The sequence below is a fragment of the Colossoma macropomum genome, unplaced genomic scaffold (assembly GCF_904425465.1).
Source record: "Colossoma macropomum unplaced genomic scaffold, Colossoma_macropomum, whole genome shotgun sequence".
In the NCBI taxonomy this organism is placed as follows: Eukaryota; Metazoa; Chordata; class Actinopteri; order Characiformes; family Serrasalmidae; genus Colossoma; species Colossoma macropomum.
The window spans coordinates 2,344,646-2,371,325 of NW_023494786.1; the positions used below are offsets into that span (position 1 = coordinate 2,344,646).

At 38.1% G+C, this 26,680-nt stretch overlaps 1 protein-coding gene across 1 annotated transcript; it reads right to left on the reverse strand.

Annotated features, from left to right (window-relative positions):
• Nucleotides 1–350: 350 nt before the first annotated feature.
• scn4ba (sodium channel, voltage-gated, type IV, beta a) lies at nt 351–22,784 on the reverse strand. The gene is made up of 6 exons (XM_036557609.1): nt 22,624–22,784; nt 22,083–22,267; nt 3,844–4,007; nt 3,165–3,384; nt 2,289–2,418; nt 351–916 (listed from the first exon to the last, which is right to left on the reverse strand). The coding sequence occupies exons 1-6, from the start codon at nt 22,701–22,703 to the stop codon at nt 823–825; spliced, it is 873 nt and encodes a 290-aa protein (XP_036413502.1). The 5' UTR covers nt 22,704–22,784; the 3' UTR covers nt 351–822.
• Between the last annotated feature and the right edge of the window lie 3,896 nt (nt 22,785–26,680).

Consider the following 26,680-nt stretch of genomic DNA (forward strand, 5'->3'; position numbering starts at 1 on the left):
CTAAAGCAAATAAAAAAGAAAGAAAAAAAAGAAGACGAAGAAGAAATAACGAAACAAAGCTGGGCTGGATCTCCCTTTGTAGCTCAGATCTCTCATGAATTCCATCAACATTATTCCCCTCTGTATCCTTAGTACAACTTATTTGACAAATCATATGAAGTGTACTCATGTTGCTCTTCATTGCTTGATCCACACATGCAGACCAGTAAGGGTGAGTGACACTTGGGCCACATGCTTTAGCTGCATGAATCTGTGGTAAACATCCAATCCAAGAGGCACTATTGACTTTGTGTAAATGTATATATCTATTTATTTATTTATTTATTACAGTAAAGTTTGGCTGTGTTTTGTCTTTGAAGAGTGATCCTGGCTTAAGAATACTTGGAATGCTGTTTTAGTGCTTTTTAAATGTTTGTCTTGAACATCATGTTCTTGTGCTGATTAATGAAGTAGAGTGGCAGTTTATTATCAATGGCAGTGTAAGTTATTTGTATGTCACAAACAGATCCGAGCAGAGTACAACACATGCTTGAGTAGTGGCTTGGAAGCAAAACAGCATTAATTCTGAAGAAATTGCTAAGACAATTTTTTTTCAAACTGCTTTTTGATTCAAGCGTTGGCAAAAGGTGTGCGATCCAGCCCAAGCATTATATTCCTCAACTTTTAAGCACAGTCTAAAATATAGTATAATATTTTCACATTTTCTATTTTGCCATAAGATAAAGATAAAACAGTCCATTGTTATAGCTTCCTCACTATATAGTCATTATGCAAGTGTACATATATACATTTGCAGATTTACACACATACACATACTTAAATTCATGCCTTTGGTGATGCTTTGTTGTCTGCTTTGGAACCCGAAAGGCCATTTTCTGTGTTGTCATTCCCTGAAGAGCTCACAAGGCACTCTTTACTGCAAGGGGGAGAGCAGGAACAAGAGAGTGTGAGAAACAGAGTGACAATTTGTACATTGTGGAGGAATGAAGGCACTTAAACAAAGGGCATTGAGTATGTAAAGATTCCAGGGCTCAGCCAAGTTTACTGTAGTATTGTTTTGGCATATCATACCAAAGATTTTTTAAATGAACATGTGAAATGTGCAGTTACTACTTTTTGTTTAATGTGAGGATTGATACACCAACAAAATGTAATGAAACATCTGATAACAGAGAAATATTTAAAAAAATATATATAGCTAAAATATAGCTAAAATATTTTAGATGCTAAATAGCCATTTAGTAGAACTCATCTTCCCTAAAACCAAACAAGAAGCAATTAGTTAAATATAAAATATTTATTTAACCATTTTAAAAACATTTCTATGTACACTGCAAAAATAATTTGGAGTTTTAATTTAAAAAGAAAGTAACTTGGCTTCTTAAAATTTAATTTTTTTTTGTTCTTCATATAACGAGTTAACAGAATGTAACACATTGTTCTGCTAACTATTTGATGTTTAAAGAACTTAAAATATTAAAACAGCCACTTTACTTACTTTTTATTAAAACTGATTATTATGTTATACAGTGTAGTAGATATGTTTTCTTATGGCAGAAGTTTTTCTCCTTTGCACTCTGTGTCTTGCACACCCAACTCTCTCTTCTCTATTCAGTTTGAAGAGTGGGCAAACATCAAAAATTTGCAACACTATTCCTCCTACAGCTTTCGAGCTAGAACCATAAAACTTTGCAGCCTATACCTGAAAAGGTTGCGTGTGCTTTATAAAAGGTGCAGTGTGTAAGATTTAGTCTAGCAGTGAGGTTGCAGATTGCAATCAACTGAATACTCCTCCTTCACCCCTCCCTTTCCAAGTGTGTAGTAGAACCTACAGTGTGATGTTTTCACCTCTTTGATGACAAGCGTTCCCTCTCCCTTGCTTTTTCTCATACAAACTAATCACAGTCATAATAATAATAAAGTCCATCCTCAATTTGTCAAAATTTTGGGTTCTCAAATAAATAGGTTCTTGATTTGTTAGAATGGAATATTTACTTATTTCCTTATTTGAATGGCATGGCACAAGCTGTTGTTAATAGTGAACAGGAAAAGGGTGAGAAGGCCATTCAAAGTTCAGGCCTGATCTCTCCTCAGTATTTAGGACAGGATGTTTTCCTCTCCAGACCAAATGTGGTTTATGTTGGTAGTTGAATGCACATTAACGGTTCTTTATTTCTCCTCATTCTCTGAAACCCACATGTACTCACCCAAGAAATCACAAACATTCTGGCCCAAAACAAACGAAATTAAGTCAGTTTGAAATAGAGAAAAATATCAGTCTGACTTACTTCTTCTCTTGAGCCTTGTTGAGAAAGTGCACAACTATCGCCTTTATGACCATAACTATAATGATCAAACCGATTAGGCCCCCAAGCACGGACACAATGATGATAGTCAGTGTGTTGTCCACTTCCTTCACTGATCACAAAGGAGAGGGAGAGAAGAGGTTTACTGAATAATGTTTTATAGGCTATATTTTGTTTCAATAGATAAAATCAATTTTTTCAACTGGACATTTGATAAAGCTTGAGCTAGGATGACCAGATCTAGACTGTTCAGTCGGAGTAAAGCAAAACTTTTTTTTTTTTGGTGAGATGAGGCAGGGGTGTTAGTTATTAGCTGTGACCCACAGTACATTCTTTTTATAAGGAATATTAACCTTCAGCACTACAATCTCATTGCAATAGCCTACAACAAATCTTAAGTAGGAAAAGAAGTGATATAAACAAACTGCTTACAGTTTCACATTAAATAGTGGCTACTAAGACTCTAAGACTGATATTTTGTTACATTGTTAAATTTTGTTACTAATATTTCGTTATATTTCCAACCTTTCGGCCAGTTTATTAACAATTTGTATAAACATTACATTGTTTTGTTTATCCTAGATGTGACTTTCAATTTTCAGGATTATTCCACTAAATGTTGGGATGGGTGGTCATCCTAACTTCAGCTTGTGACACAGTTCTTGAACAATCATCATGCACAGAGTAGTTTAGGCTAGGCTTAAAGGAATAGCTTGATCATGTTAAAAAGGAATAGAAGTTTCACTAACATTTGTTTTGCCACTAGTTGCAGTTGATTCCACACTTGGTTTTTGATCAAAATATTCTGTTAATTCTCATTTCACAATCAGGTTTCAAGAGTGTAGACAGAGGACTCACACTGATCCACTACAATGAGGGTGAACACAGCACTATGGTTTCGGTCCTTCTCTTTGGGGTTGCGGGCAAAGCAGGTATACTCGCCCTCATCCTCAAAGGTGACGTTCCACAGCAGGACGGAGATATTACTGTCCTTACTGGAGCCCACAAACTCCAGCCGCTCATGGTAGATCTTCACATGGGGCTCCACACCTTCAGCTGGAATCACTGCTTCACAAAGCTGAGGAGAGAAATGCCTTACTAATATATGGAAAAGCATCATGAATTGCCATTTGGTTTGATTTTTTGTTCATAAAATCTGAACACAAAGGATGTTCTCAGTTAAAGATTACATTTGAGAGCAACCTTTATTTCATCCATTGGATACTTTCTTTGACCATATCTGTTCATAAGAAATAAAAGTAATACATTTTATTTATGTGACTTTTTTCAAACCCAGGGTTCCGTGCCATTATAAAACATGATATGAAAGACCACCTGAACACTAAATGGCAAAGCTAGTTTATATATACTTTTGATCTTAGAGCAATGGTCTCAGTTATAAGCCTTATGTGTACCTAAAAATACATTTTCTGTCTTAATTTCATTATTCACTATTTAAATAATAGCTTCAGTGTAATATGAGTGACACTATGAGGGTGGTCCGACCCAAAAAGTGTGAAAATGATGAATATTTTACCTTCACCATTGTGCCATTGTCATTGTAATGCCAGTTGAAGTACAGGTTCTTGATGCCAATGCAGCTAGAGTAGGTGCAGGGTAAAAGCACAGAGCTACCATTCATCACCTCAACAAAGTGAACTTTTCCCACTGACACCTCTAAGGCCTGAGTACACCATACTCCTGAGAGAGAGAGAGAGAGAGAGAGAGAGAGAAATTAGATATAGTAATTGTATAGTGAGGTCAGTACTCTATACAGTACATATACAGTAATTGCTCTGATTGTATAAAATAAAAGCTGATTTGAAAGCATGTCCTGCAGCTAGTGCTGAGTCATAGTGCAACCTCACTGTGCAATTAAAATCTATTGGCATCATAAACTTCAAAAAGGTACTCTTAGTCTCAAGGTGCAATGAAAAACATTCTAGCAGTAACAAAGCACACAATACAACAAATACTGTATAGCAGCACAGCCCAATGGGTCCATGTGCCAAAGTAGACCTGTAAGGACATTCAATTTGGCAAACCAGAAACTTGCCCCACACCACTTATACAAGAGAATAAACACATAATTATATATAACTCTTCAAATTATTTTAAATTTTGTTGAGGTATTGTAGTATAGTATAATGTTATAAAATATATATATATATATATAAAACTTGGTTTGTAACCTATGTACCTTCTTTATTTGTTTTGTCTTTTTGGCTCTCAGCCCACCACAAGCATTGCACTCTGGCCCACCACAACAAAAAGTTTGGGCCCCCCTGCTTTATAATATCTATAGTATAAACATAGTGTTCAGTACTGTGTAAAAGTCTCAGACAGCCATGAAAAAGGGGGTACCCAGCCAATGTAAACATCTGTTAAAGGGTAATTCCACTGAATTCCACAAATGTTTAAATAACTAAATCAACCGGATGTAAACAAAGTCATTCAAAGCCGTTTTAAGTGAAATGTTTAGTTGTAGAGAAACTTACTAGCTTTTCTTTACATGGGTGGTGATAGAAAGCAGCAGGAGTCACAATGTGTAGCACACAAATCTAGCCATTTCATGCATTGTCCAGAACCACCAGCGAACCTCAGGCTTCTGAGTTTTGTATGTAATATTGATAATAGGAAATTTAGGTGCGTATGAAAAAAAGAACTTTTCTTTGCGGGCTATTCTGCCTTATAACACCCTGCAGGACGTGCAACTTTTCCATGAATGGATTTAAAAATGTATGTTTTAGGCCAAAATCTTATCATAAAACTATCATAAAAGAATGTCTCAGATTCATAAACATTTCATGCAAAAAACATTCTGTGAGTGAACTTTTAAAGGTATTAAACTCTTCAGAGGCCACCACTGTGAACAATTCTGACTTGGTAAATTTTTCTACAATTGAGAATTTCACACCAAACCACAGCAAATTACTTTGTTTACAAATAACCATTTTATTATGCAGACTTTTTGAAATATCAGTGAAATTCCCCAGCACACCTTATTTGATTTGATGAAGGATTAATAGGCTGAATGAATTAACTGTGAATAGTGGGCTCAAACAGAGGTTTGACAATGGTTAAGCTAACACAGTGACTCACCCTCATAGTGCCACTGGGCAAGGACAATTTGTCTACAGTGACCAGCATGCGTGACACTAGCTGTCATTACACAGTGTCATATCATCTACTATTTTAACAGCTGTGCAGTTAAATGACTGTCATTCTTACAAGAGCTTTGTAGATGCCAGCATGCTGTGCGTGTGCCAGTTTGACAGAGACGTGTAGACAGGCTTGTTCAGTAAACTGTCCAACAAGCAAACTTCAGTCATTGATACAGAGCAATATCACATGAGAACATGAGTAAGACTGTGTGGCAGAGAAAACAAGCAAACAGAAAGTAATAACTTTTCACACCAAACATGGGACGTGTAGATAAAATGTGAGGCAAAGAAAGATACAGAGATGGAAAGAGAGAGGGAGAGGGCAAATAGGTATTGGGGCGGGGCTGGGGGGTGACTCGCACTCTGGTATTCTCAGCATGTGGTTTAGCGTCAGCCCTAAGAGGTCTGTGCTCAGCGGCTATTTTTAAACCCCTGCAGCCCCATCTCAATATTTCATTGCTTGGAAAGATACTATTTTGCCATGTGTGTGTATAAGGGAGTGTGGGTGTACCTGAGTACATGTTTGGGTAGGGGGTTAGCATGGAGTCAAGGGAGCATGGAGTAAACAGAGCACAGTCAATAAATGAAATGAATAAAGGCCAAGTGAACCCAGGCAGTTAGCTGATTTCACTGCATGGTCCAATGCAACAAAACATTTGGCAGATTATCCAGTCCAATCCACTAAGCATAACCACACTATCAAGCATATTGCTGTTTTCCAAAAAACAACACAATAATACTTCCTATGAAAGACTATTTGTATCTGAAAAACTATACACACCGATCAGGTATAAGATTAAAAACAACTTCTTGTTTCTACACTCATTGTCTATTTTATCAGCCCCCCTCACCATACATGTGCGCTTTGTAGTTCTACAGTTCCAGACAGTAGTCTGTTTGTTGCTCTGCATACTTTGTTAGACCCCTTTTACCCTTTTCTTCAATGGTCAGGACCTCCACAGGACCACCACAGAGCAGGTATTATTTGACATGGTGGTCCTTTTCTCCAATGGTCACAAACGCCACAGAGCAGGTATTATTTGAAATGGTGGTGGTGTGTTAGCGTGTGTTGCGCTGGTAAGAGTGGATCAGACACACCAGTGCTGCTGGAGTTTTTAAACAAAGTGTCCCCTTACTATCCACTCTATTAGACACACCTACCTTGTTGGTCCAAATTGTAGATGTAAAGTCAGAGACAATAGCTCATCTGTTGCTGCAAAATTTGTGTGGGTCATCCTCTAATCCACCAATGGTCACATTATGCTGCCCAAAGGATGGCTGGATATTTTTGGTTGGTGGACTATTTTCAGTTCAGCAGTGTCTTATTTATATTTATTTATATTCTCATTCATTTGGTGGTCCTCAATTAGAAGGAACAAGAAAAGGAAATAAAATTAGCAAGTTTTTAATATTATGTATTCAATTCTTTTTATATAGCAGTATGAATAAGTTAACCTTAGTAAGTTACGATGTACATTCGTTAAATCATCCTATAAAAAGAGAAGAAAAAAACAGCTGTGAGACACACACTGCTCCATAGCAATGCTTTAGGAAACTTAACAGAAAATTAGCATAAAAAAGTTGTGGCAGTCTTAGTAAATAGAAGTTTGTGTTTTGTCCTGGAAAATGGTTTATAGACACAAACGGCTGACACGTTTTAATGGTTGGATGTATAGGCCATGTGGAGGTGCCAATTTTGAGTATTTATGCTTCTAATGAAGATGACCCAGCTTTTTTTTACAGAAACTGCAACAGTTGTAGCTGATAAGGGATCATTAGGGGAAGATTTTAATTGTGTGACAGTTACTCCCAAATTAATTACTTCTGCATCTCCAAACAAGATAGTTACAGGGGGTTGCCATATTGAGCCTATTATACGTTCAGATCATGGACCAATAATTGTGGGATACCGAAAAGTATTTTAAATATTGGAGGTTTCTCTGTTAACTAATCCTGAGATAGTACACAATGGACAAGACACATTGAGTTTAATGACAATAAAGAAGTGTCTCCATCTATTTTATGGGAAGGGACTAAAGCAGTATTAAAGACCCCCTCCAGTGAAAATCAAGTTTTCAAACTTGTTAGCATGTTTATGGGGTATCTTTTATATGCTGGAAGACACAACATGAGCAAAATAAGTAGTCAATGCCATGGCTGAGTATTTTCACTTTGAAACTGCAGCGCACCAGTGACAGTCTCAAAAACGCGTATTCAGACAGCCAGGGTTTCATACGTCACAAACCTAAAGAACCAATCCTGTCCACTGGCAGGGTGGGGCTTTCCATGTCATTAGCATAATAATAAGGTGCAACAAAGTGCATTAGAGTCAGATGTAGCTAGCTTTGTTTAGTATTTTGCAAGGTTTCACATTTTTTACAAAACGATGGCAGAGAGGTGTTCTGTTTTCAGATGCAAAGTTAAAAACAAAAAAAGTTGCCACTAAACTTATATTGAAGCTAGACACTGTTCCTTCCACTTACACTGGAGACACAGCGAGACAAGACAACTGGTAAGTTTACTTTTCTTGTGTTTTATCCGTTGACTGTGTACAACAAATTTACAAAGCTGAAGTCAGCTTCTTATATGAGGGCTTCTCATTTGAATTTTCATGTTCCACCTTAAATGGTGCGGCAGTTACAGTAAAATTCAAACAAGGCCTGAAGTGCAAAAATGTAACTGCCATTTACCCCAATTAATGTCGAACAGGAAAATTCAAACAAGAACCTGATGAATAAGATAATAACAAATCTGCAATGTGCCAGATAAAGTTAGACTTACAAGGTACATGATGATTCATGTCAAATACTAACAGGACACTCTATATGACTTGAGGATGTTGACAAAGAAAGTTAGGGCAAATGTTACTCAAAAAAATTGTCAGATAGCTAACCTTGCTGAATTAAACGATGGCTGTATTCATTACAATATTCATTATGATAATTTTGACCTAAAACGACTTTGGGGTTGTTCACACAGAGAGTGTGTCATTGTTAAGGTTGTCCTCATAAGTTGCTACTATAGTGTTAGAAAGATAAGGTTAGCTAATTCAAGTATATATGGAATGTGGAGAAAGCTACATTCAGGCAGAAAACCCTGAATGCAAACTTCTATTTGCATATTCACAGATCCGTGCATACGTAATAAAGGCAAAGGTGTAGAGTTACATCTAAGCAACTTTTAAGGCATTGGGGGATTATTTTTTAGTAAGTAACTTCAATGAATGTATTTAGGGGTTTCATTGATGCCTGAAGAGGGTCTTTAATTGGAAAAATACTAGAACTTACCTCAAATTTGAAAAAGGGCGCAGAAAAAAACAGGAAGAGCTAGAGGACCAGATACAGAGATTAGAGCAGGAAAACAAAAAACAAATATTTAAACCACTGATGCGACCTCAATGAGTTATTGACTTATAAAGCAGAAGGAGCCATATGATTCTTTAATCAAAGATATTATGAGATGGGGAACAAGGCAAATCTTTTGTTAGCTTTCCAGTTACAAAAAGTGCAAGCAAGCCGTGCTATGTCTAATGCGTCACCTTTCTTCTAAAACATTTTCTCACCCAACAGATATTGCAAATGTCTTCTCTAATTTTTATGCAGAATTATATGACTCACCCTTCATAGAACAAAAGGTGAAAAACATTAAGGCCTTTTTGCAGAGACTCAAACTACTTAGACTAATGGAAGATGAGGCAGAAATAATGACATAACCCATTACTGCATTAGAAATTGAAGAGGTTATTATAAAACTTAAGACTAACAAATCAGCTGGGATAGATGGGTACCCAGAGGAATTTTATAAGGGTTTCAAAAAAGAACTTATACCTATTTTGTTAAACGTTTTTAATTATACTGTTACTGAGAAAGACCTGCCTAAGATCTGGTCAGAAGTGATCATCTCAGTTATGCATAAAGAAGGGAAAGACCCAACCAACTGTGCCACATATAACCTGATAAGCTTACTTTGCACAGACATCAAAACATTAGATACTAAGTACAATATTGGCAAAAAAGAATTGAAAGTTAATGGGAATAAGTCTAAACTATCCGATCTGGAAAGGGGAACCAGACAAGAATGTCTATTGTCATCATTTAGTATTGTGGCAAGCACAGAACATTAGCAAAGCTAATAAGAATAAATCCTCAGATAATGGAAATATTAGAAATGGCGCTGTGCATAAGATCTTTGTCTATGCTGACGATATTAGTTACACATTGCAGAACCTCCAACATCTATTTCAGCCCTCCAACAATGTCTGAAATAATTCAGGGGCATATCAGAATACAAGTTAACAAATCAAAATCAGAAGCCATGATGCTGGCAGAAAGCTGGCCAAGTTCGCTAAATGGGGACATTTCACACAATCGTCTAATTGTCTAATGTAGAGATGCCACTGGCCGTATCTAAATTTGATAAAACACATTAGAGTTGTGCTGGATGGACTGTGTCTGGATTGCAGACCATACTCATATTTTCTGGGTTTGTCCAAAACTAAAACCATACTGTGGGTATTCTTAACGAATGAAATGCCATTTGAAAGATTGACTTACCATTAAATGCACTGGTGTATATTACTGGGATAATCCCTGAAGGAGTTCAGGACTGGCTTACATTCACAACATTCTCTTGCTGGTGGTATGATCATAATGTTTTGGCTTAAACCACAGTCACCAGCCATTTGGAGAGAGTGTGTTCATTCTTAAGTGGCAGGATTCCAGGCTCTAACCCTCAGCATCAGCTCCAAGGTCACTGGCCTGCCTCCTTACTGGCTATTGATTCCCTTAGACTCTCTACTGGAAATAGATGGCTGACCATTATAGTGCACTTATTCATCAATGAGAGCACTCCAGAACTGAGAGGGCTCATTTTAGAGCCTGTCATCACCTTGGCATGTACATGTATACACACACACATACACAGACACACACTCTGTTGAAGCACAAAGGAAACTGTCAAATGGACAACTCTTTCCACACAGGAAAAATGCTTCAGGTAGAAACATATTACAGTTCCTCAGCAGAAGCATTCAAATAATTTAGGAAAATATAATTTCCAAAAAAATACGTCCCAACAGCTTTAGCATATAGTCTAATGGTAGCAATCACAGATTAATGTTTTTCAACATTGCTTTCATTCAACATTGAATTTCAATTTTTGGGGGTTAAATAAGCAATTTTGGATATGTAGCCTCATGGTGAGCTCATGGCATTCAAAGAAGATATGTTGCTTTAACAAAGCAAATGTCTGTAACAGATTTATGCCACCATATTGTTTCAAAATACACATACAAGTAGTATAATTAGAATATACTAGAAAGTTACTGAGAAATATAAATATGAGGTATTTCCAAATATATTGCTTAAACTGTAAAAACAAAAAAAGGAAAAATGCCTTTTTTTATAGCAATTGGGAGAAATAAAACAGTTTTCAAAATTATATTGATGAAGAGAAAAAAGAGGAGATTAACATAAACAGTTCATCAAGAACTTCTAGAAAAAATGGGAAATGCATGAAGTCTCTATCTACACTAACAGACTACTGAAAGGATTCCGAGACATTATGTGATCTCTGGGGCAGTATTTTAAATAACTCAATGGTTGTTTCTCAGGAGACATATATAGGAAAGAGAAAATTGCTTTAGTCTCATGCTGATTTCAAATAGGACAAGAGAAGTACATGAGATTTTGGGGAGATCTCACTCTTATATTTCTTTCCTCTGGGAAACAATAGGGAACCAAAGACTATTTATGTAACATTTCATTACTGTGCTGCTTTGAATAACATTTTTCTTCTGCAAACTTTTTAAACTGTTTTTTTCTTTCACAAACTTTGCTATTAAGAACAAACCTGGCTGTAGTCACTGTTATAAAAATGAAAGGAGGTTTAGTTAAAAGCTGTGTAGAGTGCTGTGCTTCAGGGTGTTTCAGGGCATCTCAGGAGAGAATGCAGGTGGCTGTGTGTATGTGTGTATGCATACTGTATGTCTCAAAGGAATGGAGAAGGCTAATCGGCAAGCACTTACAATTAAAGGCCGGCCTCCTCCCAAAACCCATTTACCTTAACATACTCCACTATTCAATGTAGCTCCAGTGAGCAAAACTGCTTTCACTTCCATTGTACTTTATTGAATAACACAACTCAATTATAAAATCGTTGGATTTCATTATTAAATTACTGCAGCATTTTAATTAACTCCCACCTCAACTTACGAGTACAAGTCCTCCCCCTGCTACCCTTGTTGAGCAGTAAATTCTTAGCAGTCCATGTTATTTATTGCCTTTGTCAGGCAGCAGTTGGCCTAGCTGCCCTTGGGGTGCTATTCCATTTATAAAGAGGACTGTGACTATGTCTATTGACTGTGCACACAGGGCAACATACTGTACCATTCCACCTGTATCAGTTTACAGCAATGGCACAACGTACACTTGGCAGAGGAAAGATCCTAACTTACTGTAGCCTCCATGTTTGTATCGTGATCTTCACAAATTGTGTTACTCGATTAAAATAACTGTAATTTCATTAAGTAGGCTGCAGTTTCTTTTGGTGGAACCCCTCCTAATCAGAAAATGTCCAAAGCAGAAGGATATTTCCCTAATCTCTGACTGACTGCTAGGATACACTTAAGTTATTGATGCAAAATAGCTAACATGCTAATGGTGTCAGCAATTTAAATGTAAAGGTCAGCTGAGTTTGTTGATCCATAGTGGAGGCATCACCCTGGGAGAGAGCTGAGGAAAGTGAAGAATACTAAGAATACTATTACATTTTAATAATACTAACTGCTAAGGGAAATCAAACACTTCTACTTAATTAGGCCTGTCACAATTATTATATATTCGTCTGATCGCAATTTTTTGAGCTGATGCTGAAGCTTTCACAATCATTTGTTAACATCGAAGCAAACACAGAATATTTGAAAATGAAAGCAACATACTGTAAAAAAAAATCACTGTAAACTTTCAGTAAATTACTAGCTGCATAACTTTCACAGCATGTAACTGTACCAGTACTGTAAAATTACAACTGAACACTGTGTAGCAGAAGTTAGTGTAAAGTGTAAAAATGAAAAAAATCTTTACAATACTAAAACCTGAATTGTCAGAGTAAAATGACTTAACATCTTTTTATTAAAATGTTTATAACTTTTTAACTCTCAGTTATGTGGTGCAACTCAATGTTAATCTCAAAGTATTTTGCTGAAAATATAATATTTCAAGGTGAGTTGATATCACAATAAAATAATGAATGCAGTATTTTATTGTGAAAAAAAGTTTAATATTGTGAAAAGAGTTTAATATTGTGAAATCCTGGCAATAATTAATTATAATTAAGGCAGTTCTTACTTCCGACTGGTGTTGTAACACTTTTAGAAGGCACCAATGAGTAACTTTTGTTTATTTGAGCTCAAGCTGGATTTGAGAGCTACGAAATATGGATGATTAAAATTGTTAATCACAATTATTGAGATGTTAATTAATTGTCATATAAATTCAGTGTCATGATTGTGACAGGCCTATGATTCAGTGCATCCTGACTTTAACCACAAGAAATTTAAGTCAATTATTTTGATACAATAAAGAATTATTTTAAAAAATACCTTAAAAAAACAAATGTAATTGTAGGATCTATTGACATCGTAGTGGAATAAAAACAATGTGACACTAATCACACTTTTAACTCTTTTATGTTTAAAAGTTGCCAGATTAATTTTATTTTGGCCAAGAAAATGAGTGCGTTATAAATGCTTAGAATCAATTGTAACATCCCAAAATGAATACAGTTAAATGTACTGAATGCATCACAATGCATCAGTGCACTTTTACAGTCAAGAACCTCCTCTGTTTGCACCCTGTCTGAAAACTGAATGACATTTATTAAGTATTTAATGATGTTAAAGAATACTTATTGTCTCAAACCTGGACAAATTTATCGATTGGTCCTTTATCACTTGAAAACACATCTGTTACTCCTTCCACAGCACACACTACCACATCCCCAGAAGCACTCTCTCCTATAATCTCTCTTTACCTCTCTGATTAAAAGGGAAGCAGCTGTCATAGAGGCCTTAAAAAGCACATCTAGGTTTCTCTTCAATTGTAGTTTAGCTTCTTTGACCTGGACCTCTGTAAAGCTGACACCTGGAAGAGATTTACATTTATGTATTTGGCAGGTGCTCTTATCCAGGATGACTTAAAACTCAATCGTGTTACAGAGGTAGGGGAGTGTAGCATTAGGAGTCTTGCCCAAGGGTTTGTAGTGGTGTAGCTGGGTGTGCTTGAACACCAGTCTGCTGCATGGAGGGCAGGGATATAACCCATTATGATACAACAACTCTTAAGACTGACTCTACAAGTAGTAGCACATTGTATCACATAGAAAAAAAACCTGAACAGGACTGGAGGTCAGAAAGAGAGGAGCAGAGAGACATGCTTGTTGGCAGTCAAGCAGATCTCCCAGTGGGATTATGCTGTCTTGTACATACCTTCTGTTGTGACTGTAGAGAGAGTGAGCGGATTTCATACTACATGACCTTGTGGACGAGACTTGTAAGGACTTCTTTCACAGAAGAACTGAAAGTTTGACAGGTTTTCATTGTCTCAAATGTCTGGCTCTCTCTTAGTGGAGCCATTATGAAATGAATTGTGTGTGTGTGTTTCTAGCGGTCAGATGAGCTGATGCATCTTTTACTTGACTTTAATACAGGTCCAAGCCCCAGTGAGCAAGCCAAAGGCAACAGTGGTAAGGAAAAACTCCCTAAAAGCAAGAGGCAGAAACCTTGAATGGAACCAAGACTCAAAAGGGGAACCCATCCTCCTCTGGTCAACAGTGAATAGCAAAACGGGAACACAACAAGAACAAAATGAATAGAGGATACAATTTTACAATTAATGTAAAATAGTGAATATAGAGACAAGGAAAAAAGAAGCCAGCCTGTCACTGGACATAAGTATTTAGATAAACAAAAACTCCCTAAAAGCAAGAGGAAGAAACCTTCGGAGGAACCAAGACTCAAAAGGGGAACCCATCCTTCTCTGGTCAACAGTGAATAGCAAAACGGGAACACAACAAGAACAAAATGAACAGAGGATACAATTTTACAATTAATGTAAAATACTGAATTTTTGTGGGGGCCCTAAAAACACTTAAACAACACGTTATAGTATTATGGTATCCATTAACCCCACTGAGTTTGCAAGGAAATTAACAATTACATAAAAAAGATTGTTTTATTTTAGTCTGCTTTGCCCTCAAAATAGCAACATTCTGCTTTTATTGGTCTTAACTAAACAGTGCAGTAGCACTGATCTGTCACAGGGTGGCACTGTAGTGAATTGATCAATTATCTCATTATTATTTAGCTCCCTTCAAAAATGGAAAAAAAGCAAAGTAAAGGGGATACGTAAGCAGCAGCATTCTAAATTGTTAATTTATATTCTGTAGTGTCAAAGTAAGACTTAAGTGTTCAGTTCACAGTGGAACCTAGGGACGCCCCCGAGGGAATATTTCACACACTGGCCAGAGAGCTTCTTCAGCAAGGCACCCAAAGATGCCCCAGATTTTCCAAAGGAGCACCCCTCTAAGCTGTGGATTAAAATGGACATGTTCTCAACAGGGGTGCACAATCTGAATCAGTCAATATTTGATGTGATCGACAATCATGTGCCTTGCATTTAAATGCCTAGAATGCCTACTGTGTATGCACATCTGTGTGAACACTACCAGCCTATGTATTTCATATCAGTGCATTGTCTTCTTTAATATTCAAACTCCTCTTCACCCATTTACAGCACCTCCTTCTCTAGCCCTACTCACTCCCATTCCATTACACCTACTCCTTCCTGCTCTAATACCTTCTCCACTTTAATGTACACTCCACTGTGCTGCTCTCAGCACTGCTTTGCCTCTAAGCAATGCTGGGCTATTGCTTACAGTAATGTGTTTGCTGCCTTACACTTAATGCACAGACTGCATGACTCTCTTGCATAAGTGGTTTGTGCTGACTGCATTACTTGTTTGCCACTGTTAGTTGATTTTACTCTTTACAAATGTTTGCCCTGCACAGTAAGGCATTTGAGGGTTTAGTGTTTTAGGAATCTTAATTGACCAAGATGCAATGAAGATCTATTAGTGGTCCTAATAGAGCTACAAGAAATGGTTTACTGGGAATGTTCAAACCACTTAGCAGAAGGTATTAATTCAGGCATTCATTCATAGATTTTATTTAATCAGAATGGGTAATTGAGACTACACACTCTTTTACAGTAGAGTTATACAGATAACTTTCTGCAGAAACAGAAAATGTGCAGTGCAAATATTTTGACAGCAAATCATTGCTAACAGTAGCATGAATCCTAAACCTTTATCAATTTCAGAGCTACAGTAGCTGAATAGATCCTCTTAACCCTGATTTATGAACCAATGTCATTCCAAACCAAGGTTTTCTAAATTACAGTTCTGGAGCACTCCAGAGTTCAGAGATTTTCCAGTACTCCTTATTCCGTTTACAAAGACCTTGATAGTTAGCTGCTGAGTTCAGGAAGGTGTTTCAGAGAATCTTGTGTATTGATGCAGCCATCCAAGTAAGGGATTTCAGAAACCAATTCATACAAGACCTGAGCTCCAAGAACTGGCACAACGGCAGATATGTTACTAATATGTTACGTCTTGATCATCTACCGTCCCTCTTATCAACACTCTAGAGAAAAGGACTAATTAAAGAAAATCATCACTCATTCTCTCATCTCCTCGAGACCCTCAAATCAGTCCCCCCTATACTTTATTCAGGTCATCAATTTACATTCATGTACATTCATATCTCATTATCATTGTCATGAGCTACACACCCCCATGGTGATAGCTAGGCTAACGTCTGAGATGGGTAGAACTGAATAGTTATATGGGGCATACTAATGGGGTATTGATGAATGTTTAGTACAGGGTATATGATTCTCGTAATAATCAGTATTCACGTAATTATTGTAATGATCTGTTGAGGTATGAATACATACCATTATTGTCAGGTCAAATGAATGTCATGTTGAAATACACTGCTGATCACACACATGACGGAGGATTTAGTATTGGCAGCATGTTCATCATGTGACTTGTGCAAGTGGTATGTGTGTGCAGTGTGATTGTGAAAATCCAGTGTTCCTGAGATGGTAGTGTGTCCCATTGTACTACAGGCAATAGCACTCTAATGGCCCACTAATGAGTCAACTCCTCACTACGCTAGACTTCTCACTACACTATTTCTGTTTTATGAGTATGCTATTTACAGTATGTCATTAAGTTTGTATTATATTACAGCAGCAAGGTCATGGAAGCGCAAAACAGAGTTAAGTGTTTGCTTAATTCAACTCATGAAGGGCTGAACTCATGACAAACTGATGAGTTGAATGTGTTACATCAACTCTAGTACTGGAGGGCCAGTGTCAAGTACAGTTTGGTGATTTCCCTGCTCAAACACACCAACAACGAATTAACCAAGAAAATAACTGCAGAATTGAATCAGGAAAATCACCAAACTGTGCTGGACCTTCAGGACCAGACCAGAACACCTCTGTCATGTTAGATTGTTTGAATGCAGTTCAAGCATGACGACCACATAAAGCAGTAGGGAACCCCCTTAGGGCCTTCTAGGCCTCCAAAGAAGGCACAAAAATTGCGTACAATCGTATGCAAACATTTTGGCGCCACTGGTGCCCATATTTTGTTGATTTTCTAATTGAAAATATGTTGATATATACTCCGAGAACATACTTCTGTAAATTTTAACATACACTTTTTTAAATGTTTATTTTTCTTTGTTGAATTTAACACATAAGAAAAAAACATAAGATGTGGACTGTGCAAAAGTAATAGAACATTTTATATTTTAGTTTTTTTTTTTTATTTTATATTTTTTCAATATGTTAAACTGCCCTGCGATGGACTGGCGACCTGTCCAGGGTGTATCCTGCCTTCCGCCCAATAACAGCTGGGATAGGCTCCAGCACCCCACCGCGACCCAGAAGGATAAGCGGTTTAGATGATGTATGTATGTATGTATGTAATATGTTAAACTCTAAAAAATGTAGAGAAAAATGCCACATTAAGTTTGTTGCGTTAACTTTACTTAGAAAATCAACTAAATCAACATTTGACTAGGGTGTTAAAAACTTTTGCATAAGACTGTATGTATTTTATCATTCATTTTTATTTATGATGGTCAACATGTTTTTGCATTTAAACTCTACAAGTAAAAAAATGTATTGTTCAATATTGGAAGCAAAAGGGTTAAATTCTTGAAATTCCCAAGGAGAATAAGCCAGAATGGCTGAATGGCTAGTTCATTATTCCTCTGATTGTGTCTTGTTGCTAGTTGTACTCTTCCTCTTTTACCTTCAACTTTTCCAACTCTCCCAAACTGACTGCCTAGCTTTAATAGTCATGATTCGCCACTGATGTGAAGACATCAGTATTCAGTGTTCAGGCTAAGCTCACACACAGTGGCAGAATGCCAACACAGAGGTATGAGTTCTTCAGAACCCTAATCTCTCTGGGGTGTGAGAGACTGGTGACACTAGAAGTGATACACCCCTCCAACACTTCACACATAATGCATTCATTGCCCACATATGTGCTTTCTGTTTATAAATAGTGACCAATAATTCTCTTTTCTTCTCATTACTTTGTTCATTAAAGTCTGTTGGTGGTTGGTGATTTTAAAGAGAGTAACCCAGGTATTCTCTGATATAACAATTAAATTTGTGCATCATAAGTGTCAGTAGGAATGTTTTCACATAAGACCTTGCCTGGATTCTTCCTCTCCTTCTTCTTCTTGTTCTTCTTTCTGGTCACACATGCTTTATTATTTTGAAATAATTTTTAATAATTATTTTGAGATATTATATACATAGCATACAAGAAATTATTTTTTTGCAATTGTGTACAAAGTCTAAAATGTCTAAAATATATTTGTATGCTGTAGCATTAACCTTACCCTTCACTAGAACTAAAGGGCCAAGCCTAAACCCTGAAAAACAGCCCCAGACCATTATCACTCCTAAACCAAACTTTAGTGTTGGCGCTACACATTCCAGTAGGTAGTGCTCTCCTGGCATCTAGATGTATCCATCAGACTGCCAGACAGTGAAGTGTGATTTATCACTCTACAGAACACATTTTCATTGCTCCAGAGTCCAGTGGCAGCCTGCTTTACCCCAGACGTTGCTTGGCATTGTGTGTAGTGATCCTACGCTTGTTTGCAGCTGCAACTCATAGTTATTGTCCTGATGTTATTTCCAGAGGCAATTTGGAGCTATGTAGTAAGTGTAATAAGCAATTCTTATGTGCTCTGTGTTTCAGCACTTGGTGTGAGTTTGTGTGGTCTACTGCTTTGCGGCTAAGCTGCTGGTGCTCCTAGATGCTTCCACTTCACAATAATATGAATTACAGTTGATCTAGCAGGGCAGAAATTTCACAGACTGATTTGTGGCAGAGGTGGTGGCATTCTATGACAGTGCCACATTTAAAGTCTGTGTAAAGCAGAAATAAATGTGTTCTGAGTTAGTCACACCACAAAAAATGTGTTATCAAGCATACAGCCAAATTTGATTAGATTAAAAAATCACCAAGTACAAAAAATAGGTTTTAAGATCATGGAAAAATAAGCAGTACTGTCTACTCTGAAACACTGGGGGCGTGATCTTGGGTTTGCGCTGAAGGTGCTAAACCATGGCCAATCGCAGGAAACATACAGTCTCTCTTCAGATTCGCATTCAGCAGAATGTAATTGCTGCACCTATACTAAAGACTTTTAGCTTTTAGGACAGTGTATTCATATTCTAATATTCAGCCATGACTACTTGTATTCACTACTTTCTCAAAGTATTTTGCCCACTGCCAACCAGCATCCCCTGCGACCCAGGAGAATAAGCGGATAATATATATATAAACAACAAAATATACAAATATAAATAAATAAATTATATATATATATATATATATATAAAAAGTTGCAACAACAAAAGGCTGGTAAAGTTGTGTAATGCTAAAAAAAAACACCCGCTGGTTAATTGGCAACGGGTCAGTAACATGACTGGGTATAAAAAGAGCGTCCCAGAGAGGCTGAGTCTTTCAGAAGTAAAGAGGAGGAGGGGTTCACCACTCTGTGAAAGATTGCACAATTAAATAGTGCAACAATTCAAGAATAACATTTCTAAATGTGAAATAGCAAAGAACTTGGGGATTTCATCATCTATGGAACAAAATATCATTAAAAGATTTAGACAATCCGGAGATATCTTTGTAGGCAAAGGACAAGGCCAAAAACCAGTGTTTGCTGGCTGTGATGTTTGGGCTCTCAGGTGGCACAGCACTAAAAATAGACATGATTCTGCAGTAGAAATGACTAAACGCAAAGAATCAACCAAATATAAACAGAATCCAGAAACGCTGCTGCCTTCTCTGAGCCTGGGCTCATTTAAAATGGACAGGGAAGTGGAGAAGTGTCCTGTGGTCAGACGAATCAACATTTCAAATTCTTTTTCAAAATCATGGACACTGCATCCTCCGGGCTAAAGACCACTCAGCTTGCTATCAGTGCACAGTTCAATATTCATGATGGTATAGGGATGCATTAGTGTACATGGCATGGGTGACGTGCACATCTGTGAAGGCATTATTAATGCTGAACAAGATATACATGTTTTGGCAACATATGCTGCCACCCAAATGATGTCTTTTTCAGGGAAGTATTTGCTTATTTCAGCAAGAAAATGTCAAACTACATTCTGCATGAATTACAGCAGTATTGTTTCGTCTTAAAAGAGTCCGTGTGCTAAACTGGCCTGCCTGAGGTCCAGACCTGTCACCACATTTGGCGCATTCTGAAATGAAAAATACGACAAAGGAGCCCCTTTATATATACATAGAGAGAGAGAGAGAGAGAGAGGGGCAGGTTCTTATCACCTTAGTATTCACTGTATTCAGATATTCAACCGGACACCGGACATCCTTCAGAATTTAAACTCAGGCTCATATACTATCGTTAGTATCATTGCAAAAAGGGCATTGTACTGTTAAGTGTGATCCTTCCCCTGGCCCATATGATATGCCTGAACACATCACCATATATCACTCTTCACAGTGTCCACTGGGATTTTCATCAGAGCATGTACATTAACCCTTTGGCTCCAGGCCATGAAAAGAGAAAAACGATGTCCTACTTTCAGTTCACCTTGACAGTAAGTGAAGGGTGGGACAGCAATATGTGCCTGAGTATGTGCAAGTGTATGTGTGTGCTCATGTGTTTTGTTTGAGTTTTTGCATGTGTAATGGTGGTGTCCCTACAAACACAGTACAGTGCTGATGATTTACACCAGTCTGAGATGAATTGCTGCAGTGCTTTGCTGAAATTTCAGTGTGACTGCCTGCTTGTACTCCTGAATGCAAATACCACCCCAAAAAGTGTGCTAAGGGCCCAATCATGCACAACCTTTCAGCAGTAAAAGACAATTTAGCTTCCACTGGTTGCTATTTCATGGTGGATAAAACATCATACCTGTGATATAATTAATAGTGGAGAACAATGTATTTATATGCAATATATATATATATATATATATATGTATATGTATATATATATATATATATATATATATATATATATAAAATATATATTGAAGTTTGTTATTTCTAGAAGTAACAGTGTAATACTGGACAATACTGGCATACATATAACAGTGTAACATTGATAAATAACAGATAGAAAAGAGGTAAGCATGCAATACTGTGTGGAGGTGAATTTTCGCAAAAACATAAGTTAACTACCAATTTTAGAGCTTAAGCAATACTATGATAGTGACTAGTAAAATAATATATCATTATATATTATTAGTGTTAGTTACATAAGTATGATCTGTATATACTTAATATGTATATTAACTCGCTCCTACAGGAATTCTACAGTTGCACAGATGCTTTCTGAAGTAATATCACCAGTGGACTATTATCTCCTGCACCATTTGAATCTGTTGTCTGTACTAGTGTGATATATTTAATTTAGCTGGTGATAATGCTGTGGAAGACACATAAATGTCAGAACTTAGCCTTGAATGCTTGTCACGTAAATGACTGACATGAACAGAAATGTGACAAAATGTTTACAATTTCACATACAAGTTAAGGTGAATATTTACCCTAAAAGGTTATAAGTCAGTGTTATACTGCAGTGTTTTCTTCATAAGTTAATTGGTACACACACAGCTTGTCCAGGTACTGACAGCAGTGACTTGCACTTCAGACACTGTCCTCAATCTCTCTCTCTCTCTGGGTCCGGTGAGCTGATAGTTAGCCTGCGCTACCCTCTACACCCTCACCACATATGGTGGGAGACCTGAGCCCTGTAACCAAATCGACCTCCCGAAGCAACAAGTAAATAAGCACGTCCTTCCAGCTAGAGTGCATTCTGCGTTTTTGCAAGCAGTGCAGAAACCGCTGCATTCTGGCACGGACCTCAGTGCAGAGGAGAATAGGAAAACGAAGCGCATAATGTAACACAGCCGGGGTGGGGGGCACAGAGAGAAGACTGCAATGTCGATAGAATTTAAGCCGGTCGACTTACCAATCAGAAGTGTGACAACCAAGCCAGCGTGCACTGCATCGCCAGATCGCGTCCACCTGTGCAAGAATGATCCACTATTTCCACGTGAATCCATGTCCGCTAGACAGTCTACACGTTTCCCCTGTCTGCCTGCCCCGTCCTGGCTCCTCCGGTGTGTGTGTCTGTCTGAGTTGAAGCTGGGGGCTCTGGGGTGGGATGGTGGAAAGGAGGGGGAGTGAGAAATGAGGTGGGACAGAGGAGCAAAGGAAGAAAAAGGGAGGAGGGAGCAAGCGTGGACTTTTCAGCCAGATAAGTCTCCCTCCTCTCTCTCCTTCGTTGAGAGAGAGAGAGAGAGAGAGATAGAGAGAGCACAACAGAGAATAAAAGAGAGAGGAAGAAGGAGGAGAAAGAGAGAGGAGAAAAAGACAGTAAGAGAGTGTGTGAGAGAGAAGAGTAAGGCTGTGTATGTGCCTCTATGTAAATATCAGATTGAGAAAGGAGAGAGAGACAGAGAGACAGTATACAGACTGCTTTCCTCTGCAAATTACTGGCTCGCACTCACCGGCAGTGGAGGGTTGATGTTGATCTGCTGAAATAGTTAGGATGCGGAGAGACAGCAGAAAGGACAGAGACTGCCTTCATTCATAGGGACGTGTAAACCGCACAGCGCAGTGCTACGCTCAGTGAGAGACGGTCTTCTATGTATGACTGTTGTTCTTCTGTGTGCCTGGATGTGTGTGATTGGTAGACAGAGCCGGTGGAGAAAGCATGTATTTGCGTAGCCTGATGCAGAAAAGCATGAACAGTACTGCAGACACATGGGGGTGGGGGGCGGGGTCTTTTCGCCTTATCACATATAGGATCATAAATGCTCTTGCTCAGAAAGCTATACACCAGGGGCTTGTGTCATGTCATAGTCCATGCCAGTAGTGCAAAACTTAGAATCACTCTTCTTTCTCTAACTCAAACATGGCCATTTTCACTGCTGACAGTTTTAGATCAACTGGTTTTCTGCAACGCAGGCTAGATCCGGCAGCAAGGACTCAGAGGACTAGAACCGGGTTCCAGTGAGAATATCGCATGTTATAAACATTATTATAGATTTCTTTAGTATTGAATTTTCTGTCATTTAACTGTCTGCCTCTGTACTTAATCTGCGACGTTGGGATGACCAACGTGTTATTTTTTGCAGAGCTATTAGAGAGTCATTCAAGTACAGTTTGTTTGAACAATCAAAAAAATAATTAGAATAAGGGATGTTCACACACTGACTTTATGTTGACTCTATAAGCAATTGCATTTGATGTTCCTGTAAGGAGGCTGACACAGTACTCTATTTGATTGAATGGAGATGTGGGCATAAATAAATTACGTCCTTACAATGATTTAATGTATGGATGTCTCAAGCAAGCTGTGACTAAACGCTGATTTAGTATTTGTCTTTGCCCACTCCTTCTCCTGATGCAGAACATCATATCAGATCGATGTGCTAGCTATTGCTGGTAACGATCTAACTTCAGTTTGGAAAATACTTCACCAACTACAAGGTGAGAAAAAACTCCTGTTCTCCTGAATGACCGTCAACTCACAAACAACCTGAATGAATTCTACTGCAGATTTGAATGCAGACTTTCTCTGCTATAGTCCCAGTGAGGCTTGCTGGCAAAATTACAGTGGACCCCTATGATCCTGGACATCACTTCTCCTGGCCACTCCTTTCTGGTAGAAGATTCAGGGCCATCAAAACCAGCACAACCAGACAACAGCTTTTTCGTTTAATTTTTTGTTACACTTTTAGACAAGTTTATGTAATTCTGTAATATTCTGTATATAATAATGTGTAATGGCTCCTCAGACCTGCATATATATAGATATTCACATCTGGATTTGTCTAAACAACATTTAGCTCCTTGCACACTGGATCTTTATTATTCTTTATTTTTATTTGATATATATTTATTTTATTTATGCCTTAGTAAAATACCTATTAATAATCTGTGTGCTTGTCTGGTCTTTTCAGTATGTGTGAACACTTTTCTCTTTTTTCTTTTGACAAACTTGATGAAATAAAGTGATGCTCATTCTGATCAAATGCATATATGAGGCTTAATGCAAATATTTTTGTCAGGATAGTACCTGCTGCTCAGTGTCCTAAGCAGCTGTGTTCTATTCCACAGACACACTGTTCTTTCACTCTCGACCGGGATGATTAAGAGCTATGCAGAAAGCAGGTGGAGGTGTCATGTTCTCCTTTCCCAGGGCTGAAGGAAGGCTCTGCCAGACCTCTGGGGGCACCATCTGGCTGCTGCAATGCAAGGTGATCTTGATGGAATGCATGTAAACCCCCCATGATACAACTGACATGCTTTTTCAAAGGGAAGCATTACAGTTAAGGTCATACCAACATATTGTATCAAAGAACTAATGTAGAGCTCTAATTGGCCTGGAAGCCTTCTGCAACTCTCACAAAAACCCTGAAATAACATAATGGACAAATTCTAAAAATAATTAATTATTTTATTAGTCTTATCAGACAGTAATCTTTATTACCAAATTATCAGTAAAAATGTTTGTACTATGAATACACTGGCTAGAGTATGTGTACTATATATGTACTATAGCACTGTGGGCTTGAAGAAACCTTGCAAATCAAAAAAGAAGCTGCTGGTGTTCTCAGAACAATGGACTGGACATCCTAAAGCCCAGACCGCAACATTGCTGAATGTCACACAAAATCACACAAAATACTATATTCTGAAAAATGTGAATTTTTTGTCGAGACTGTGGTGTAATTTTCTGTTAAAACTATGTGTTCTGCTCTATTTTCCTGAAACAAAAAAAAAAACCCCACATATTTAATGGCCATTTTACTGGAAATTAAATATATTATTAGAGGTCTCTGACTTCTGCACTGTACTAGGGCTAGTCAGTCCTTTTTGGATTTGGTCTGGATGAACTATTATTATGCGCTTCAAGGTCAGAGGGATCTACTTATTTATTTATTTATTTATTTATTTAATCGATGGCAGTGGTCCAGAGACCCTTACACTCAGATCACAGAACAGCTGTGGGGTGGACTGAAGTGCAGTGCAGTCCCTGAACACAGGACTCATTAAGGTTAGACTGCAGCTGCTATACATGAGCTAAAACCCTCCAGAGACTCCATTCAGCTATGCTGAGTGTGCAACGATGCAGAGATGACAGCGCAGCATAACTTAGACTGCACATGGCAGTGATACGGAGGAGAGAGGGTGGTTAATATGGAGAAACATAATGGGCATGATCATTTTTTTGCTATTATGATGTGTATGTATAGGAGCTTGCTGTGTTCCATGTCTATAGCCCAGTTCTGTCAGGTACATGCATATGTGGTGATGGACCACTATGAACAAAACTTAGCAAGCTACTTTTTGGTGTATGTAGTGCATACTATTGGGGGAAACTTGTCATAGACAAACACACATCCAGATTGTGAAAATGTGGTTTCATTTAAAAAAATCTGTTGTCAATTCAGAATGAAAGCATGCCATAAAGTACATGTACATGCACACACATCTCCAGCCTGTGGCATTATGACCTTGGTATATCATATCACAGCAACTAAAGAGAGAGAGAGAGAGAGAGAGAGAGAGAGAGAGAGAGAGAGAGAGAGAGAGAGAGACAGGGAGAGAGAGAAGAGGCAGCTTGAGTAGCACAGGAACATTTGTAAAGTAATCTGCCATATAAAGACTTCCACAGATGAAGGGTATGGAATAGCTGGGGAGACAGACAGGGAGAGAAAGCAAGAAGGAGAAAGAATGTGAAGGGGTGAGAGAGAGAGAAGAGGGGGAGTGAGAAGGTGAAAGAAAGGGAGAGGTGGATTAGAGGGAGGAGAGATGGACAGAACAGACTAAGTGAGAACCACAGAAGGAGGTGGAGAAACAACTAGGCAGCTGTGAGTGAAAGAGTTTGCGGAGTGAGTTGAGGAAAGAGCCCAAGCAAAGGGACTTGCGAACACTGAATACTTTACGGGCTTTTCCAAGAACAAAAAGAAGGAAAAAACAAGACTTTGAATTCAAGAAACACTTCAGCTTGTATGGATGGAATTCATAGATTTTACAAACATGGATTACTGTCTTTCTATGGAGAAAAGGACAGCCATCGGCACACAGATCAGAATATGACGGAAGACAAAAAGTAAAGGTATAGGTAAAGGCAAAGGAGAGGATGGAAGAGCTGGGTTGTGCTGGGGTGCCACAGGGAGCATGATGAAGCAAAAAAAAGAGAGGGGAGGAGTGGAAAATGGTCTGGGACAGAGGTAGGATTAAGGTAGGGGTAGATAGAGAGAAAAAGACAGAATAGACAGAGAGAGAGCTAGAGAGAGAGAGAGAGAGAGAGAGAGAGAAAGAGAGAGAGAGAGAGAGAGAGAGAGCGAAAGCAAGAGGAATGGGGTTTTCTTGTTAGACACACCTGCGCCAAGTACTTAACACTGCTCTGAGAATCTCTTACTTTGCCTCTCTTCTGTCTCTCAACCCTCCCATCTGCGTGCAATGCTGCATTCTTAACAATCTCTCTCCCTCCCTCCGTCCCTCCTTCCCTCTTCGCTAGGCTAAACACTGAATGAAAGAAGCATATATACT

What these genes read in the sequence shown, in the direction of transcription:
- scn4ba (XM_036557609.1), bottom strand. Translation starts at nt 22,703, where the DNA reads ATGAAGGCAGTCTCTGTCCTTTCTGCTGTCTCTCCGCATCCTAACTAT. An exon ending in ACATCAACCCTCCACTGCCG is followed by an intron (nt 22,268 to 22,623) that starts GTGAGTGCGAGC and finishes ATCCCACCCCAG; the next exon opens with AGCCCCCAGCTTCAACTCAG. An exon ending in GGTTGTCACACTTCTGATTG is followed by an intron (nt 4,008 to 22,082) that starts GTAAGTCGACCG and finishes TCTCTCTCTCAG; the next exon opens with GAGTATGGTGTACTCAGGCC.